The following is a 19,654-nucleotide window of genomic DNA, read 5'->3' as shown; positions in this document are numbered from 1 at the left end:
CTAATCAGTGAGTCTAGATAAATGCTTCTAGATTTTCTTAAAACTTGACAGGGATGTACTAGATTTTGGTTGTTCATTTGGAAGCTGAAAGGATGAAAAAATGGTAAAACCCAGAAAAGCATTTTTAGTTTTTTAAAAAAGTGATTACACACTTTTATTGCATGAGTGGTAATAAACAGAATTATAAGATCTATTAGATGTGTTTGCTTAAGCAAGAGATTTTTGCTGTCCACTAATATAACTGTTTTCACCATACATCTAATCTCATTTAGTAATTTTATCATAGGTACCTGTTAAAAATAAAAAAAACCCATACAGGCCAATTTTTTTAATTAAAGGAAATTGAATGTGTACATTAGTTACATATTTTTTCTATTTATTTCAAATACTGCATCAGTTAAAAATTCCTCTCAGTTTCAGTATGCCTTATTAGTCTCACTTCACTCTACATTACAGTAAGATTGCAAGGGCTTCCCCCTACACTAAACCAAAGTCTTTATTCATAAGCTTCTAGACTTCAGTCTCTTAAATGTGTGTGAGAGGAGGTAGTTTGGGTTCAGCGGTGGGGGTTTGGGTTGGTGGGTTTTGTCCCCTACTGCACAGGCACCACTATTCTAGTGGCAAAAATCCCTCATTTTCTTTTGAAATTCATCCATGACAAAACTATATCACTTTTTTCACATGCCAGTGTTGTCTCTGGTCCTAAACAGCTCTTTCTCCTCTTGCCGGGAACCTCTGAATTCTTGGCTTTCTTTGCAGCTTGGACACCAGGGTTAGGGCAGTGCATTAAATGTTCATCTCTTCCAGATTTATAGCAATCTGGGGGGGGCAGGTAACTAGCTGAGCAGTGTCTACCTTTTTAGAAAAGTGGTCAAACCAATGGTTTACTTTTCTATAATGCCTGTGGTGACACGTTTGAAGAAGTAAGAAGCTTAGATTCTCCACTGTGCCCGGTCTAGCTCATTCAAATCCATATCCCTCCCTCCCAGTTCTAATCTATATGCCATAAAATACACTGCAGCAAAACCTGAGCCACAAAGTAAAACTAAGATCGAAAAGTTAGCAGGCAAATCAGGAGCCGGGCTCTGCAGCCCCATCACTAATGCATTTAGCTTGGAGCAAAGACTTCTTGATCCTAATAATTTCTGTCTACACATTGACTGGGTAAATGCTAAAGCACATAATCGGAGTCCTGATTGTGGTTTCTTACTCAGACTGTGGTCTACCCACTTTAGTGGAGCATGTGGTAGAACAAGGCCCAGTCATCGTGAACTGTGGAAAAATAATTTTCTCTCTTAATTAAAATTTCAGTAAATTTACCCATAGACTTTATTCTGAGGTAAGCTGCATCAGCTTTTGTGTTTAGATATTAATATTGCCAGTTTTCTGTGGTAAAACATAATACATAATTGTGGGATGAGGGTTGTCTTGTTTTTTTTTTTTTTTGTTGAACCTTTCATTTTAAGACAAAAGCTTTTCTTACTAGACTTGCTAAGATGCTTTTCCCCAGCACAATCAGTGACTGAACTGCTGACTTATTCCCACATCACAGAACAGTTTTACTTGCCTTTTCCTCCTCTGTTACAGGTATTAAGAGAAAACCCATCATATGTAAATTGGATCAAATAAGAAATGCATACAGACAGTGGGGGGCTTTAAATCTGTCTTTTTGGAAGTCCAATAGATATTTCCTATTTTAACTAGAGGAAACACGTTATGATGGCAACTGAAGAAGGACGATATTTAAATAGCTACTTTATAACACACTTTATTCTGGGGAAAACAGCTCTCATCTGCACTCTTTATATCCATCCATATTATTAGCATTTGCTTTTTTACCGCGAGTGAACTGTTGAGAGAGAAGGTGGAGTTGGAGTCCTCTTCCTCTGGGCCGTCTTCTGCCCTCTGCTGAGTGATTATTTCTCATGGGTCATCTACTGGTATCCATGAAGTAAACCCTTGAGTCTATTTATCGTCATCATATCTCTTGAGCATTTCTCTAGTATCTTTTGGTCCTATTTTATCAGAGTTTTGAGTCCATTGACTTCTTGTCTTAAGTATTTCTTATGGAATTAAGGCTTGAAACAGAAAGGGGACATTTGCGCTTGTCTGGTCAATGTCTGGGAAGAGAAATGTCCCTTTACCATTCCTCTTGTGTTACCATGCTGAGGTCAAAAAGAATCTGACCCAAAATGAACTGCAATTTGTTTTCTTAGCAAGCAAGAAGACTTTATCACTGAGTTTTCTTCTTTACAGGTTATATTTTAAGATATTTTGTCTGTGAAAGGTTATTACTCTGAAAAGCATTATAAAGAGTTCCGGGTAATGATTATTTTTTTTTTTTTTAATTGCTGTGTAATCTGTCACTTTAAGAGTGACACACGACCTATTTTTGAAGATGTACCTCATTAACAGTTTCCTATCATCCAATTTTTCTTTTTTTCTTTCTTTTGTAGGTTTATGTGTCCGTTGACTTGGGTAAAAAATGGATCCTTCTGCAGGAACGAGTTTCAAAAGATCATATATTTTGGTAAGAAATCTGTTATTTTCTAAATAAAAAATGAACAGCAAAAGTATTGCATTCTAATCAAGGAAGGTGTTTCCAGACTTACTGACGGGGACAGCGCTAGCCTTGACACCTTTTACAGATTGAATATGTCAGTGTTGCTGCATCCACTATTGCAAATACTCATGGCAGTGATCATACTGAGTGTCAGCACATGTAAGGATTGTAGGTCTGGATCTATGGAGCCCAAGATTTAAATGAGAGCTGTAATGTCCACTGAAATCGCTCTTCGTTTTACTGGTGAAATTGATCTTTAGAAAAGAGAGTAGTCTTTTTCCAGAGAAAAATCTATAACATTTTTTTAAGGGAGATTGAATCACAGCTATTAACTGGAGTAATATATAAACTTACACTATTAGGGAAACTGGTGAACAATATGACTTTATCAAGTACACGTATATCAAGTGATTTCATTTTCAGCTCAAGTATTTAACAGTCTCAAAGTTTTTAAGAAGCAATTCAAACAGGTTGAGAAAATGAAGAATAAGTCAATGCCTTTTTTTATAAAAATAAATTGATTTGAAAAGTCTATAACTTATTTTACACCACAGTTAACCTTTTGATAGTGTTTTTAATTGATTTTGCATTTAATCATGGTCAATTTCTGCACTCAACATTTATCTGATTTCTATTGAAAAAGTCAGAGAATTCTGCTTTTCACATTTTACTTCAATGTGTAAATTTGGTCTGTGTATAAATGTATCATTACCAGTAATTGGATTTTTTTTATTACAAGATTAGTCATAATATGATAGACATTTCCATTCCCTAAATGACTTGTGATTTTAATTCTAGAAAGACTCTGATCCGTCTCGATTACATAAAGTGTAATTATCCATGTGCCTGTGAAGCAATAACTGGCTTTTGGCAATATTTTGTGGTTTGCTGGTTGCGTTGCCACTATTGAAATGTATTTACCTGACCTTGGTTGCAAGATTTGTGATCTCATTGGCAGTCATGCTGCGATCCTCCTTGTTCTTCAGTTAGTTGATTTTCTCTTTAATTGAAATAGGTACTCATCCTGGCCATACTCAGGGAAAAAAAACAAAACAAACAAAACACCAGCTTGCCTTATCTATTGGTGCAGAGGCTACAAAGCATGCAGAGCTGTTACAGTACCTACAGTTATGTTGGCCACTAGCCCAAAATATATCTGGGTGAGTCTGAAGGTGTGTTGCTGCTGAACCTGGCCAGGAGGAAGGTTGCAGTCCTGGACAGGGCCATGTGGATGGATTAAACCCTGCTTGGAAGAGCTGAGAGCACATCACCTAACCTGCCCTGCTGCCTTGTTATAATTATCCCTGGCCATATCAAGGGAGCTTTTTCCTTTTTCACACTTGCAAGTGCCTCTTTTTCATTCTGCAACCTACTTACTTTCCATACTTTTAGAGAACCAGCCTGCAGTCGGTTTGTAGTAACACCCATCTGATTTACTCCATTTTATATCTGCCTTTTCTGCTAAACTACTGGAGTCATCCTGACACTTTCTGCTTACTTGGTCCTGGAAAATGCATCCTTATTGAAGAACTTATTTCTACATAACTCTCTTAACTACTGTGTGAAAAGGTATAATAATTTAGAAGTAACACTGGGTCAGAAATGTCATGTCTGCATTCTAACTGATTTTTCCTTAGCAAAAATCAGGAAATCAGGAGGGCATGTGACTCTCTGTCTATAAACAAAGAAACTTTTCAAATGTATATGGTCTGAAAACCATCAAAGTCACTAACAGGTAAGAAAGAACAGCAGAATCCTCTCTCTCACAGACTTATTTAATGATGCTTTTCTTACCTGAGTCTAGGTATATTTAGCAGAGTTAAATTACGAAAAACATAGCATACTATTGAAATATGTGTCAGTTTTACTCTGATTCAAACAATCTTTCAGGTTTTTTTTATGTAAGTATTAAAGCTGGCAAGTGCATGTTTAATATTAAGTCTGTCCTTTGCTGTGTTTCAGAACCCTTATGTTTCTTTATATCATTCAGACATTCAGACAAAATCAGGGAAGTGTCCTGGAGCTTCGCTAGGAATAATTCCCATGTGGCAATTCAAAGTCATGGTTGTTCATAAACATCACATTCCTCTCAGATAAGAATAATAAATTCTGGCAGTCTGTACATTTATAACCATTAGAAATATTTTTTAGGTTTTTCTTTTCCCTTTTTCTGTATGTAGACCATTCTGATTTCTCTCAATAACTGTATCAGCCAGTAACTGCAAGGATTTGAGAGCAGAAGTTTAGTGCCTCATCAATACTGAATGATCCTTCTCTTAAACTTATGCAGAAATAAAGATATATAAATATATTTTACTTATGTGTGAAGAATCTGCTGTGAATGGAGGGTTGGATATGATGGCCTCCCGGTGGGAGTTACTCTCACTATTATGAAACTTCCCAGTACTTCATGGCCTTTATCACCTGAATTGTCTAAAGGCTAAATAGAAACGAGTATTTGTGTAGTTTTCAACAGAGGTTAAGAATATGGGCTTTATCATACCTTGAGTATTAGGATACTAAGTCAAGTATTGTTGTCTTGGCAATATATAACATCTGATGTGTTAAAGATAGGTGAAATGGATTCAAGCTAGTTGTACATCTCACTATAAATGAGGGCATGTGTCTTGCTGATACTGTCTGCTTGTGCCAAGAACATTTCACTCTTTAGCAGATGTTTCTTGGATTCCAGTGGAGCTGGAATAGTGGTGCCTGTGCAGTAGGGGACAAAAACCACCAACCCAAACTGAGGTTAATACAATAATGTAGCCTAAGATTTTTATTTCAGCCTAGTAACTACAAATATTATCAGTCATAATTTTTTCCAGTGCTTTGTAATATTCATTGTTTCCTGTGTATTCAGCAACAGCCAGATCTCCATGTATTTCCTAAAGAAGCTTTTTTTTTACTTAACGAAATTCTAAAATCAATTTATTTAATGTAATGTCTCATGTATTTATATTAAGGGAAAGCAGAAATAGAGTATTTTAAACTATTTCTGTTTAAATTTTATTTTGTAAGTTTATAAACAATATATTAAAATCACCTTCTGGGCTTTATTTGTTTTTTAAGTGCTCTCACCTTAAATATCTTTACAGATTTAATGAATGGAATTTGGTCTTTCATGATAGTGGAAGTAATGGAAAGAGTATTAGTATCAGTGCAAACTGTATGCTACCATCTCTGTTTTAGGAGCACAGAATATTTTCTTCCCATCTGTGACATAGTGTGGCATTTTCTTACCCCCTCCCAGCCATTTTCCCAATATGTTTTATTTCTTCTTTTGGAAAGGAAAGTTGACTAATCCTTCTTAGGAATTTGTCTTCTCTTAGCATCTTAGGAGGCAAAACAGGCTTCCTAGAGAGGTGGTTAATGCCCCGTGCCTGTCACCGTTTAAGAGACATTTGGACAATTTCCTTAACATTCTTGCAACTGAAAAGATTCTGTTCTGTTCTGTTCTGTTCTGTTCTATTCTATTCTATTCTATTCTATTCTATTCTATTCTATTTCTATTTCTTATTCTTATTCTTATTCTTATTCTTTTCTGCTTTTCTCTCCTGTCCTGCCCTGTTCTCAAAAGAGCTGTAAGGCCACAGGTAGGTGTAAACATAGTTGCAAAACAAATGTATTCTAGAAATTTATTTCTTTTTCTTTAATTGTTTTCCTATTTAAGTTGAAATGAAAACATCAAAATACAGAAAAAAATGTTCAGAAAATATGGAAATACTGAAAACAAATGCTCTGACGTTCATTTAAAAGATTTTTTTATAATTTTTCAAGGCAAAATAGTGAAATGCAGATTTGAAATCAACTTGATAAAATGAAACACTAAATCATGCTGTAAATCAAAAGAAAAAACCATTTTGTATCAGCGTTGAGAAAATAAATCTTTTATTTGTGCATAAACACTAGCTAGGATTATTCAAATCATTTTTTATAATGTGAAAAGTTTTAATTTTGAGTAAATTCTTTTGCTTTAAAATTAAGAAACTTTGATTACCATGACCAGTTTTACTGCTGCCTCAAAACTGCAGCTGCCCATGCAGTATTTCCACAATGTGTTGATTTCTTTTTAAAGGATTTTTTTGTATCCAACTTTTATAAGTAATTTTTCCAGTTCTTGGTATATTTGTAGGAGGGAATGCAAATAAATTACTTTAGAAATAGAACTACACGACCAATATTAAACACCTATACATCACACGGTATGTAATTGGTTTTGTATAGCAAGCCCATTTTAAAAAAAGAAGAATGGTGTATTATGTGGGAATTGTCAAGAAGAAGAGAGTGATGCAGTTTGGGATTCCTCTGGGTCTGTTGCTATTCTTCTCAGTCCCCAAGGCTTATGCACCAGTTTAGTTCCTTTTGTTGTCTCAAAATAGAGCTTAGTAATATATAAGCGAAGAATAGGTTGTGAATCAGCTGCCTACACCAGCACAAACATACCCCAGGACAGTAAGTCATGAATCAGTAATTACCAGAGAATTAAGCTCAGTATATTTTCTTTATGACTGTGTCTAGAGCCTTAGAAATGCTTTTTCCTCAGCTCAGTAGGACATATGGATCCTATTATTGTTATTCTCACTTTTAGCTGTAAGTTCTCCATTTTCATGAGAGGTGAGAACACAGAAATAAAAAATAACAAGTATATTTGGGTAGAGCATTTGTTCTCAAGGGACCAAAATTCTGTCCTTGTCATGAAATCCCACATCAGTAATTAATCGCAACCATGTTGTCAGCGTCAAGTGTAGTGAGTTCCTGCCTATTCGAGTGTTAGGTGAAAGAAGGGAATTCAGAGATGTTATGCCCTGAACGGGAGAGAGAAATGCAAAAAGGATTTCATTGCGCCTTTAACATTGAATTTGGAGTGAAAGGCTCTTAAGTGGGAAGCCAAGAATCTGTGTGGGCAGTCGTTCTTTTGACTTCATCACTTGGGATGGTATTTGTTTCTCTTTCTGTCCATGTGGTTATGTGTATGTCTGTATTGGGTTTATGTGGCAAAGTTTGGTAGCAGGGGTATTCAGGGCTTCTGTGAGAAGAGACCAGGGACTGCCCCCAGGCTGGCTCCAAAACAGACCCACTGCTGGCCCAAACTGAACCCGTGAGTGACACTGGTGGTGTCTCTGTGGTAGCTTATTTAAGGAAGGGTGAAAAATCTGCAGAACAGCAGCTGGAAGAGAGAAGTGAGAAAAATGGGAGAGAAACAGCCCTGCTTGACATCAAGGTCAGTAAAGGAAGGAGGAGGAAGAAGTACTCCAGGCGCCAGAGCCAAGAATCCCCTGTAGCCCGTGGTGAAGACCATGGTGAGGCTGGCTGTCCTCCTGCAGCCTGTGGGGGGCCATGATGGAGCAGGAATCCATCTGCAGCTCACGGAGGATCCCATGATGGAGCAGATGGATATGTCCTGAAGGGAGCTGTGTGCCTACGGAGAGTCTGCACAGGAGGAGGCTGCTGGTGGGACCTGTAGCCCAGTGGAGGACCCACACTGAGGCAGTCTGTTCCTGAAGGACCATGGAAAAGACAACTGGAAAGGACCCATGGTGTAACAGTTTGTGAAGAACTGCAGCCCATGGGAAGGATCCACATTGGAGTTCATGAAGGACTGTCTCCTGTGGATGAAACCCCACATTGGAACAGGGGAAGAGCATGAGGATGGACGATTGGCAGAAACAATATGTGATGAACTGACCGAAACCACCATTCCTTGTCTCCTTGTGCTGATTGGCAGGCAGAGGCAGAAGAATCAAGGGGTGAAGTTGAGTCTGAGCAGAAGGGTGGAGGTTTTTTTAGTTTGTTGTTTTGTTTCTCACTATCCTGCTGTTATTAATTGGCAATAAATTAATCTTCCTCAAATCAAGTCTGTTTGGCTTGTGACAGTAATTGGTGAGCAGTCTTCCTGTGCTTATCTTAATCCACAAGCTTTTCATCTTATTTTCTTCCCTGTCCTGTCCTGCTGAGAAGGGGAAGTGATAGAGTGGGCTGTTGGACACCTGGTGGCCAGCCAAGGTCAAGACATTCAGATAAAGGTGGCAGGAAAACTGCTTTTAAACATAGCGAATAAATAAGTAGCAACACACATTGGGTGAACAGGGCATTGGTTATATTATCAAAAATGTGTCTTTCAAAGCAGATGTCAAGAAGGGAAGGCCTGAAACACAAATCAGTCATAATCAAAGATATTTTTAGATTGTATTAATCAAATCATAGTTTCGCTTCCTTGAGTAACCACATTGTCAGGAATCAATACCATCTTAAGCTGTTCAGCAAAATGTTTGCATGCTTTTGCCTTCTAATCAAGGAAGTGGTCTTAAACCAATAATATGAATTGTTAGAATTCAGTCAATATAAACTAGGAACTTGTTACCTTTTACAATCCCCTTTGTATTCAGGGATTGTGAGAGGGGATGATTGAGGAAACCAGTGTGTTCTCAGATGGCCTTTGATTGGAGGCTCCTGCACATCAGTGAGTAGGTTTGCTTTGATTTGGTTTGGGGTTTTGTATGTCATATTTGAACATGCCTCTTCATTAATGCACACCCAAGTGACCTGCATCAAATATTTAAGAATTAAGAGCCCCATACGAGGTGTGGAAGATACATGTTCATAGCAAATTCTCCTTGATTAGTGTTTGCAGAAAACCGATTCCCTACAAATTGAGCTCAGACTACTGGAAACGAATCATTTCCTGTTTGAAGTAAAATACAAAATCATTGTTACCAAGTAAGGGACTGATGCTTATGATTCACATTTTGAGATGTCTTACATGTCAGTGGTAAATTTATTCATATATATATAACATAAATATCAGATTCCGGGTGAGTATTGATGTTTTTCTTGTGTTGCATTCAAGTGGAGTAAGAAAATACTGGGGCAGCTTATGAAGAAAAGAGGTAACTGAATAAAAGCAAAATTATTATTAAAATAATGCCTGATTTTTAAAGGTCTGATAATTAGAATTGTTAACAGATTTCTAACTTCTTAGAATTTTGACCTTGTTATTTAGAAGTATAAAATAGCTAGTGCTTGTATTATGGAGTATATATTTATACACAGACCAAGGCAGATGGAGAGGGCTTTCTAGTCCCCTCCACTGTACCATATTTATGTTGATGTAGTGCTGTTAAAGTCAGTGGAAATACCTGGCACGGCACTAATGAAAGACACGAAGAATTAGATCATATAATAGCTGATCTTTCAGCACAAGTTCCCTGAAAGACTGAAAGACCATATGCATAAAAAATGGCTCCAGTGTCCCTCAGGAGACCAATTTCAGGCCTGCATTGTGTGTGTATGGAAACAAATATGCCCTGTTTTCCCTCTTCTTCTCCTTGTATTTTATTAGGTGCAGCTTTCCAACGTAAACAAGGATAGACATGCACAGAGGCTGCACCAAGGCTGAGCCAATTTCATCTCAGTGCACCACCAAAATGGGCTTTCTTGCTGCTTTTTTTTCTACAGGCTTGGTACTCAACTGCTGGCATGATCCAGTGATTTAAGAAACAGAAAACTAATCTCTCCGAAAGTCCCCAAATTACATTCCAGTGGATTAGTTTTCCCAAGAGGCTCAATGTGGTGTCAGAGAAACTCAAGGGAGATGATGAGAACTTGTGGTCACAGGAAAGAGAAGAAGCATTTTGAGGCTGCCTACATTTACACCACCCTACAACCAAGTTGGGCTATTTTAATTCTGAAGTGTTGTTAGGTGATCTGAAGTGCTAACGTGTAGTTTTATGCAGTATGGTATACTTGGTCAAGAGAGATTTCTTTTCCTAGAGGAAGACTTGTCTGATCTAAAAATTAAAGTTAGTCTGAATTTTCAGTGGAAATGTTCATGGTTGAATATAAAACACTAAAACAACCCAAACTAGAAAACCCTTAATTCAGTGGTGAACCCTCCTTTACTTGAGTAAAACAAATAAACAGAGAGAATTGCAAAATTGCTGAGATATGATCACTTTCTTTACAAACTACAGTGAGAAGAAAAGTGGGGGAATTCTAACTAAACCAAACACCACACTGAAATTGAGAAAAATAAATGGTTCATGAGAAAATACTTGTTCTTTTGGGGGTAAAAAGAATTAAAAATTGATGCTGAAATCTCAACTGAAAAGGAAAAAGCTGCTGGATTATCAGGGCCCATTTTGTCTGTGGCTTATGAGACAGCGTAGAACCTAGCCTAGTTTACAATAAGTTTGTAAATAACAATATAAAATCAAATTGTCTTATATTTATTCTTCGATATGAAAAAACATGTAATTGAGCCTTCCTTTTGAGTGTATCATTTACTATATGTGTTCCTGTGCGTACATTTTTTGCCCTTCATTTTAAGAATGCTGTATTGCATGGGCAGAGGAACCTAGGCTGTGTTTAGCCTACACAGTATGATACCACTTTTCTTTTGGTACGCAATTTAAGCACAGATGAAATAACAGTATTGCTTTTTAAAGTACTGTTGGCATAGGAGTCAACTGAAATGAGAAGATTAGTTTATTCTTCTGGGATATAGATTCAAGTTCTGTGCATTAGTTATACTCCATTCCAAAGATTTTTTTAGCAGCCATAATAGATGAGGTCTTTTTCTCAATACAAGAAGAAAAGGCTATTTTTAAGTGTCTGTAAAGCTGGGTAAAGGAACTTTGTAGTTGGAAAACTCTGTTATACAGCTGACATTCTAAAGTAAATTATAAGGGTCTAATGCCTACAGTGAGTCACCGCTGTGTCTGGTGTTACAGCTCATCTGTACAATTGGAGTAATCAAAAACACAAACCACTTTTTTTTAAATATTCTTCTTACCTGATTTCATGCCTTACAGAATGGGTAAGCTATGCACTTAAAGGGTGCATCTCACCTGTTAGACTTGGTTGAAGTTAGAAAGGTATAGTTTAACAATCTTTTTTTTTGGCAGCCTCGTGGCTTCCATCTTTGTAGGGCCACCTTTAAATTAGACAATTCTCAGCAGTTGACTTGGCAAGTGCAATGGGATGTCTGACACAGTGAAAGAAAGGAAAGATTAGGGACACAGAATGGGACACTTAATCTGGTAGAGTAATGAGGAGAAATGCTTGTAAAACTGCAGTACGGAACTGATATCCTAAACCTTCATTATAGTCAATGGACGCTGTGGGAGGTGATCCAGTTGGTTTAGGAACAGAGGACTTACGTTTTTGAAGTAACTGTTCTCCTAGTGAGCAAAGGGTAATTTTAAAAGTGGGAGAAGGGAAAATGTCTGAACTTCAGGGGAAAGAGATATTACTTTTTCCTTGTTGGGTTAAAAAAAACCCTTTCCCTTCACATCTACTCAAAAATCTAAAGGAGAAAATTTGGAAGGGTTGGAAACTTTCATTTTCTGTGTCCATGCAGTGTTCGTTAAAACAGATTATTTACAACATCTTGCATTAAAAGATGAGACAGGAAAATTTGAGGCTACTTGTGCCAGCTGCCTCTGCTAGGAGGAACATGGTAAACATGAGATCATTGTGACTTCTGAGCTGTTGAAAGATATATGAGAAGGTAAAGATATTGACAAATCTCCCAAACTGTCCTTATGAAATAGTGTGTGATAAATTATACATACAAGAGGTTTTTTTCATAAGTACTCCTAAACTATCTTTGCATTATTGATTCCCATCATCATGTCAGACTGAGCCTCAGAATATTTCACTCCTAAATTTTCTGTTAGTTTGTCATTCAGCTGCATGAGGTCCAGCACAGAAACTAAAATATTCAGCACACATAATTTTTTTCTTTCAAAAAGCTGACTGCAGAGTCGATAGCAGGTTTGATTTGGTGTTGTATCTAGAAAAATAGTTGCAGTGCAAACAGCAAAAAAATTCACAGATCTCTTCCCTCTGCTCATATATATTCTTATCAGACCCAGTGAATATAACATAATCTCTGACTTAATAGGTTGCCTCCAAAACCTATAGTTTGTGTTTCAGAGATCAGTTTCTTAGTAAATGCAAGATTTTTCCTTTCATTTTCTAAAAAAATCCCACTGTAAGTTTCCTTCACATCTCATGGCTTGGTGGGGACTCATCCCTCCCCCTCCCCTTCCTTCTTCAGACTGATAATTTATCTTATTAAGCAGAAACAGCATACGTGATTATTTCAGGTTGTTATGTAGTAGTGGAAATCATGCAGTCTCTTCCCCCTGACCTGCATTCCCAAGGAGACACCAATTACCAAGTCTGAGTTTTAACCGGTCCTCATAAATCAATGCTATTAAAATCATTAGACAATGATGTAATTTCATATATAGCTTCATTGCAACAATGATATCAAAATGATCATTTCTTTTAAGTATTCTAATGGGCTTTTTTAATATCTGCATCCAGCTGCACTTTATCACTCAATGTATCTCCTTTGCGTGTCTTCAGCTCACATCTGCTGACTTAGATGGACTCTTACTATGCCAGTGAAGAGCAGTGTAGCTTTGGGAGTGGGGCCGCATTCTGCTTTGCTCGGTGACAGCACAACTGTCAGCTCAAAGCTTTCTCTGCAGAATCTGCCTGACTAATGATGATGGAAGGGCCAGAAAAAAGCACAACTGGGGCTGCTGTTCCCAGGCTGGGATGGAAGCCTTGAGGGTAGAAAACTCATCTTTAGGCTGAGCATATTTGACTAGGAGATATCAAGAGAAACTCAGAGTGTATTCCCATTGTACCTTTTCAAAGTTAAACTGCTCCTTGATCAATTCTGACTGAATTTCCTTCTCAGGATGTTTTTCTCAAAATTATTTTTCACATTCTTCCTTGGTCAGAGCTAAGCCTACTCTTCTCTTGAATATACCAAATAGATATAAATTCTTTCTGGAAGCCATGTATCAGTTTTAAAATAGTTTTAATAAGAATGGAATCTAAGTCTTTTTTTTTTAACACTTAATGTGCCTTGTGGTCTCAAATGTCAAATGTAATTGTAAAAAGATACTCTAGTGCTTGCCAGTGCATGAGTGTGTATGTGTGTATGTGCATATATATCAATTTAGGATCACAAAGTTTTGTTTCCAATTTCATACCTTTTTCTATTCTTTTCTACAATTGTTTCTATTTGTATGCATATTTTAGTAAAAGAGATTCTAAAGAAATCTAAGAAAAACATAATGTGAATTACAGAAAAAATAGTTTCCATCTAGATGTTAGTAATAGGACATTATAAATGGGTTTTATTTTAATTTCCCACCTAGAATGTTAAACGTGGTTAGTATGAATTCTTCTGTTTTCTTCCATCCACGTAATTATTATTCTGTGGGTGGCTTTGCATAACTTGATTATATTATGTTCTCAGGGCTGTTGCTGGAGTTGACGGAGACCCTGATTTAGTTCATATGGAAATCCAGGACCCCAGTGGAGGTATGCAAATGAAAATGTTATCAATTGATACCCTAGTGTATAGTAATTTCTGTTTGTGTTATACATTACCTTTTGCATTGTTTTTAAAAATAGTCAGGAGAGAAATTGTGCAAATCAAATTATTTCTTTATTTACTTGTAGTCAGCAAAGCTGTCCTGGTGTATAAAAATATAGTATAATCTAAAATTTACTTGTTTTCTACTCTAAGATGAATTGACATCAAGATGCTATGCTCCATTGAAAATGTCTGTTAATACTGCAATTTATTCTGGCAGTTAAACATTGAACATTTTTTCCTGATTTGCAAATAAAACTGGCAATGCAATGTTAGGCTGGCTAAGTGTCTGCTAGTGAATCGTTGCATATGTCAGTCCTGCCACACTAACCATCATCTCCCAGAATTTCCTCGTGTAACAGCAGCCAGTATTCTTTGAGACTTTAAAAAGAAAATAAATGAAAATGCAAATTAGCAGTCAGGTTGTGCTGTACTAAAGAGTCACCATGCTTCCAAAAGCTTGTGTAGTTTATTGTTACCAATTGTACTCCTGAAAGATATTGTAATTCCTTGAATCAAATAATCTAAGTTACTGTGCAGTCTTAAAGATAAGAATGCAAACTTAAACTTTCCATGATCCTGTAGCTTTTATTAATTTCAGACCTGTTGAAAAATCGAAGTGATCATGTTAAAATCTGGATGACAAAGTTTCTGCATCTATTAGCAGTAGGATTTCTGAGACCTGGTGACCCCTATGCAGACCCATCAACTGCTTTGTTTAGAGATAGCATACAAGGATTATTCAGGAGCTAGATGGAAAGAATTAAAAGGAAAACTCTCATGAAACTGACTTTGTACACTTATGGTCAGTACAAGTATTGCCATCGATTTTAGTGGAAACAGTATCTTTGTACTACCTGTCTGATGAAGAACTATAATGCTTGTCATGTGAATTATGAGTAGCTGCAAGACTTTTCTATGGGCCATTGCTGTGCTTGCTCAAGTATCCTTGTGGGGATGATTTGGACCTAAGCAGGAGACCCTGGGTTGACTCTAGCTGCCTTTTAAACACATCCAGACTTTAAAACGAGCATTTGTATCTACAATACTTGTTTGGCCTTTCCTAATTGAAAGTCATAAAGTATGGGATATGTTCCCTATCACACTGCAAAAGTTGTGAAGGATGTGCATGGGCTGAATTGTTTGATCTTTCATATGGTATCTGGAGCATGAGGAGAATTAGTGATCTGGACACAGGATTGTGTATGTAACATTTCTCTCAGTGTGCTTGGGAGAGTCACTGGAGTACTTTGTGCTCAATAGCTCAGGAAGGGCAAGCTATATACGTACTTGAATCCAGGAGAAGGTCTTTGGGCCACAATTGGTGTAAGATATGATTATTCTCTCTCTGATAAGAGCTGCTTGCATCAAAGGTGCAGTGATGCTGTTTTAACAGCCAAGGCAGAGAGGATATTCCTTGCCCATCGCTAAAGAGAGACAGAGGAGGAGAGAGGCCATATCCTCTACTGATGTAAACCAGTCCAGGCTTTTTCAGCAAGGTATTAACTCTGACAGAAGTCCTGTCCCAACAGTGCAGTTCCGATAGTGTATTAATAGCGTATCTTAACTTTCCTACAGGGCTTTGAAATAGCCTTTAAAATTCTGCACACTGTCTATTAAATGGAGTCTGATTGTCTTCTCACTCATCACAATTTTATACCAGAGTTGATCTATTGATTTCAGTTATACTGTTTCAGATTGCCGTTTCTCCAGGTGAATAATTTGACTCTGTGCATAGGTTAACTGAGAAAAGAGGCTCCTTCTATTATCTTCTCCCATGAATGTCTCATTAATCTAACCCCTATCTCTCTGGACCAAAAAAATTTGGATAATAACAGACTGCCTCCTGGGAATGATCTGAACTGTAAGCAGTTTATATATTCTCAGTACACTGGAGACTGAAAAACCTCTGTATAAGGGTTTAATGTAATAATTTTACAGCTAACTCACCTGGCAAAAGCAGTGCTTTCCCTACATGAATAACATTTAATACTGCTTGTGTCTTTTTCCCTTGATAGCTCTGTCATATGTTTCTGTCTCTCTTCCCTCAGGTTATCGCTACATCACTTGCCAGATTCAAAATTGCTCTGATAAGACAATGACAATCCAGTTTGCTGGTAGCACTGATCGGGATTCCCTGACTGTGCAGGATGACTATATATTTCTTCAGGTACTGCAAAAAAAAAAAAAAAAAAAATTAAAATTAAGCATTGCAGCAACCCTGTGATTTAGGACCATGCAGAAACGTGTTCCAGAATATGAATGATGATTTATTAATTTTTACATGGAACAAAGCATTTGTCTATCAGTAAAAAGAAAAAAGCATCTTTGATTTGTGCAACCAGTTGCCTATTTGTAAGGTTGATTTTAATTTATTACTGACCTAGCTTTAACTATATGAAAAGCTTCAAGTGGACTGTGTGGTTCAAGGTTACTTTTTATAAATACTCTCGTGTGATAGGCAAAATGCAACCGTTTCATTCCTATGCTTACAATCTCTTTTGGATCCTTTCCAGTACCTCTATAGCACAAAAAGTTTCCCTGAGAAGAGTATCCAAAGAAAGCCACTGACAGAGTAGTGGCTCAGCTTCTTCATAAGGATTCTCCTCCAAAGAGGTTTTCCTGGGAAAGAACTTACATCCCATGCTTTTGAAGTGAATGACTGAAATGGCCATAGCTGGGAGGCTTGGGATGTCTTAGGACACAGTCTTAGAATCATTTAGGTTGAAAAAGACCCTCCTCGTTTGACAGAGCAGTTTCAAGGGCCCATGTGGCTTAGAAAATTTAGTAACACAAATAAACAGCAAAATGGATTTGGGAAAGAACTTTGAAATAAAGTAGGTAATTTTCAGCTCCAGTCTCATGGCACTCCTTTTGCTCAAAAGTGTTATCGTCTGTGGCTTCCCCCGGGCACACTCTAAAATCCATTTCATGGTGCGTAGATGGCGAGAAGTGCTTCTCACCATGTGAACTTCCAGACTGCTGTGCTCAGCAAAACACTCGCTACTTCTCTTCAAGAATTTTGTTTTGACAGAAATCTTGTATAATTGCATCTCAAATTGTTGTTGTTCTGTCCCATGCCAGGCATGGGCAAACACAAAAATGGAAGTGTGACCTGGAAATGTATGCGTGAAGTTGCTACTAGCAAAATGATGCCATTGGTAACGTAATCTCTGTAGGTTTGAGGCATATCAATGCCAGTAGAAGAGATGTACATGTATTCCACACAAAGGGGAAATATCTCTAGTCTTCTCCTTTCAGACTTGTCCACAGTAAATCACAGTATGTGATATAAATTTCTCATATTACTACATGGGTTGAGAGTTAGCCATATCTTTGCTAGTGGAGGATAGATGATAACTTGGGATCCTGAAGTCACACCTGCAGCACAACCACCTCATGATGCAGGACATTACTTACTCGTTCCAGTGAAACCACACAACAGCTGCAGGTCTAAGAAACAGTATACTTTCTAAAACTATGTGGAAAATCTTTTATCACTAGACTAAAACATTGCTATATAACTTAGAATATTGCTGTATAAGTTAGAATCAGACCAAGGACTCCTCTTAATCTCACGGTGATATCTGTCAGACGGAAGATGGGACAGAATCATCTGTGCAAAAAGAGAAGAGAGTCTGAGACTGTCTTATTGCCCCTGGTATTCCTCACATCCCCTGAGCTGTGCAGCGTGAATCACTGCTGTGGGTCTGCACTGCTAATCCTGACCCAAATTTCAGGCTTTTACCATCTTAGAGGAAGACCTAAACCCCATTTCATTAGTATGTCCATATCCACAAAGATCTGGAGCTTTCTAATACTCGTTTCTTTTCCAGTTTGTAGTGACAGTCAGACAATTTAAAAGGTGGTGTTTGTAGGAGGGTTAAAGTTCCAACACTGTTTTTAAGCACAGACCAGTCTTTAATGTCGGTGAGGCTTGACACAACTAGCTGCCTCAACTCTGATTCTCTGCTGCCTTGTATCATCTTCAGTCATTTAAAATGAGTGACAAAAAGAAAATGCATAATGAACGTGAAGGCTATGGAAAGATGGATAAGACTGCTATTTAACAGTAATTGAGTAAATTGTGAGGTATTTGGTTTAATCTGTCTTTTAACAAGTCACATTCCTAAAGGGCATCTTCTTTCTGCCACAAAAAAAAAGGAAATTAATTTAAAGAAAGAGTGAAAATTCTTGCAATATTAAATACTTTTTGGTGACCTGCTGTCATGCATCAAAATTATTTTTACCCAGTCAAGTTTGCGTGCTTCAGGGTAGGCTATGTTCCAAATCAGGTCCCTTTTTTAAACACAAATGTTGAGGAGAAAGGCAGTGAGATTGGGATAGGATTTAGAGTGAAAGAAAAAAGACAAAGCTGTGCTTCTGTTCCACAATCTAATTTGTCATGGACATCTAGAGAAAAAATTTGGACGTTTAATTTCACTTCTTCCATTTTTTTGACCAGTCCATTCCTGCAAAGCAGCCACCCTTTATAAACTTAGTGAAAATGACTGAATAGCCATTCCCTAGCTGATCTTCTTGGGAGGAAAAAAGTGAAATATTATTTACCAAAGGCTAAAACCTTTGCTAATCTTGTCTGATGGTGTTCAAGAGGTAATATGCCAATTTACATATCAGCATAGATTTTTGGGATTGCATTTCTGACTAGAAAAAAAAAACAGGGATGCTGTTAGTTGAGTATTTTTATCGATGTTTGTTTATAATCTTGTTCTTGGTACTTTGGAGCAATATTTGCATTGAGGTTTTTTGCGAATAAGGTAAAAGTCTCTAAATTACTATCATATCTGCTATTACAAATAGGAGAAAGGGGCTAATGGGCAATAGTCACACAGCAGTGTTCCTTTCAGTGTGGGTTTCTGTTCTTCTTAAGCCCTCATATATTTTACATAAATCCTAATCTGTCTTCAGTTCCACACATGCAAGCAGTTGAAATACTTGCATGTGTGGAAAATGCACATGTGAAAAATACTATAGTTTTTTACCTCTCTATTTAGGCATATAATTGTGTCTTGAGGACACATTGCTAACTTTCAAACTGAACAACCAGTGGATTCAGAATTGCATCATTATCCTCCATGTGGCATGTCAGCATCTTGGGAAATGTTTTAGCCTGTATAAAAAATATTAGCCACTAGTGAATGCTTTATATAATGTTAGAATGATTTATTTAGCCTTTATTGCTCACTTTGAATAGTGCTGCTGGAGGACCACTTGCCCTTGAGGTACCTGGTGTTCATGGTTTCATGGCCACAGTAACTCCTCCTGCCTCTCACCTGGAGGGCGCTGCAGCCTCGGTTTCTGTGAAAGGGCAGAAATGTGAGAGGCTGATGGGTACAGAGATATCAATAAGGACTGGGGGTAGTGAGATGCTGAAGTCTCAGGTATCACCCAAGACAGCTGAAATGGCAAAAGAGGGAAGGAAATAACTTTTTAACTTCCTAAAGAAGGGGAGATCAAAAGAATTTGAGTCTATTTGGAGTCTGTTTTGTAAGAATTTTTTATTTGTTATCTCAGGAGTACACTCTGCAGATTAATTGCATGCGATAGAAGTAATAGCTATGTATTATATAACAGTTGCCAGTTAAAGAGAAAAAAAAATATCTTCTACTGCAGACTCTTTAGATTTAACATTAACTATCACAAGGTTCTCTTTTCCCTTTGTATAG

General features: G+C 37.3%; 1 protein-coding gene across 4 annotated transcripts in view; it reads left to right on the top strand.

Moving 5' to 3' along the window:
- Positions 1-19,654, top strand: part of SORCS2 (sortilin related VPS10 domain containing receptor 2) — a 558,809-nt gene that overhangs the window by 448,463 nt on the left and 90,692 nt on the right. For all 4 annotated transcript variants that reach the window (XM_054065304.1, XM_054065302.1, XM_054065303.1 and 1 more), the window contains exons 5-7: positions 2,457-2,530; positions 13,848-13,912; positions 16,019-16,137. In XM_054065304.1, the coding sequence (XP_053921279.1) occupies positions 2,457-2,530; positions 13,848-13,912; positions 16,019-16,137 (258 nt within the window). The remainder of the gene's footprint in view (positions 1-2,456; positions 2,531-13,847; positions 13,913-16,018; positions 16,138-19,654) is intronic.

The sequence above is a fragment of the Cuculus canorus genome, chromosome 4 (genome assembly GCF_017976375.1).
Source record: "Cuculus canorus isolate bCucCan1 chromosome 4, bCucCan1.pri, whole genome shotgun sequence".
NCBI classification, from domain to species: domain Eukaryota; kingdom Metazoa; phylum Chordata; class Aves; order Cuculiformes; family Cuculidae; genus Cuculus; species Cuculus canorus.
This window is presented reverse-complemented; position numbering and strand designations above follow the sequence as displayed.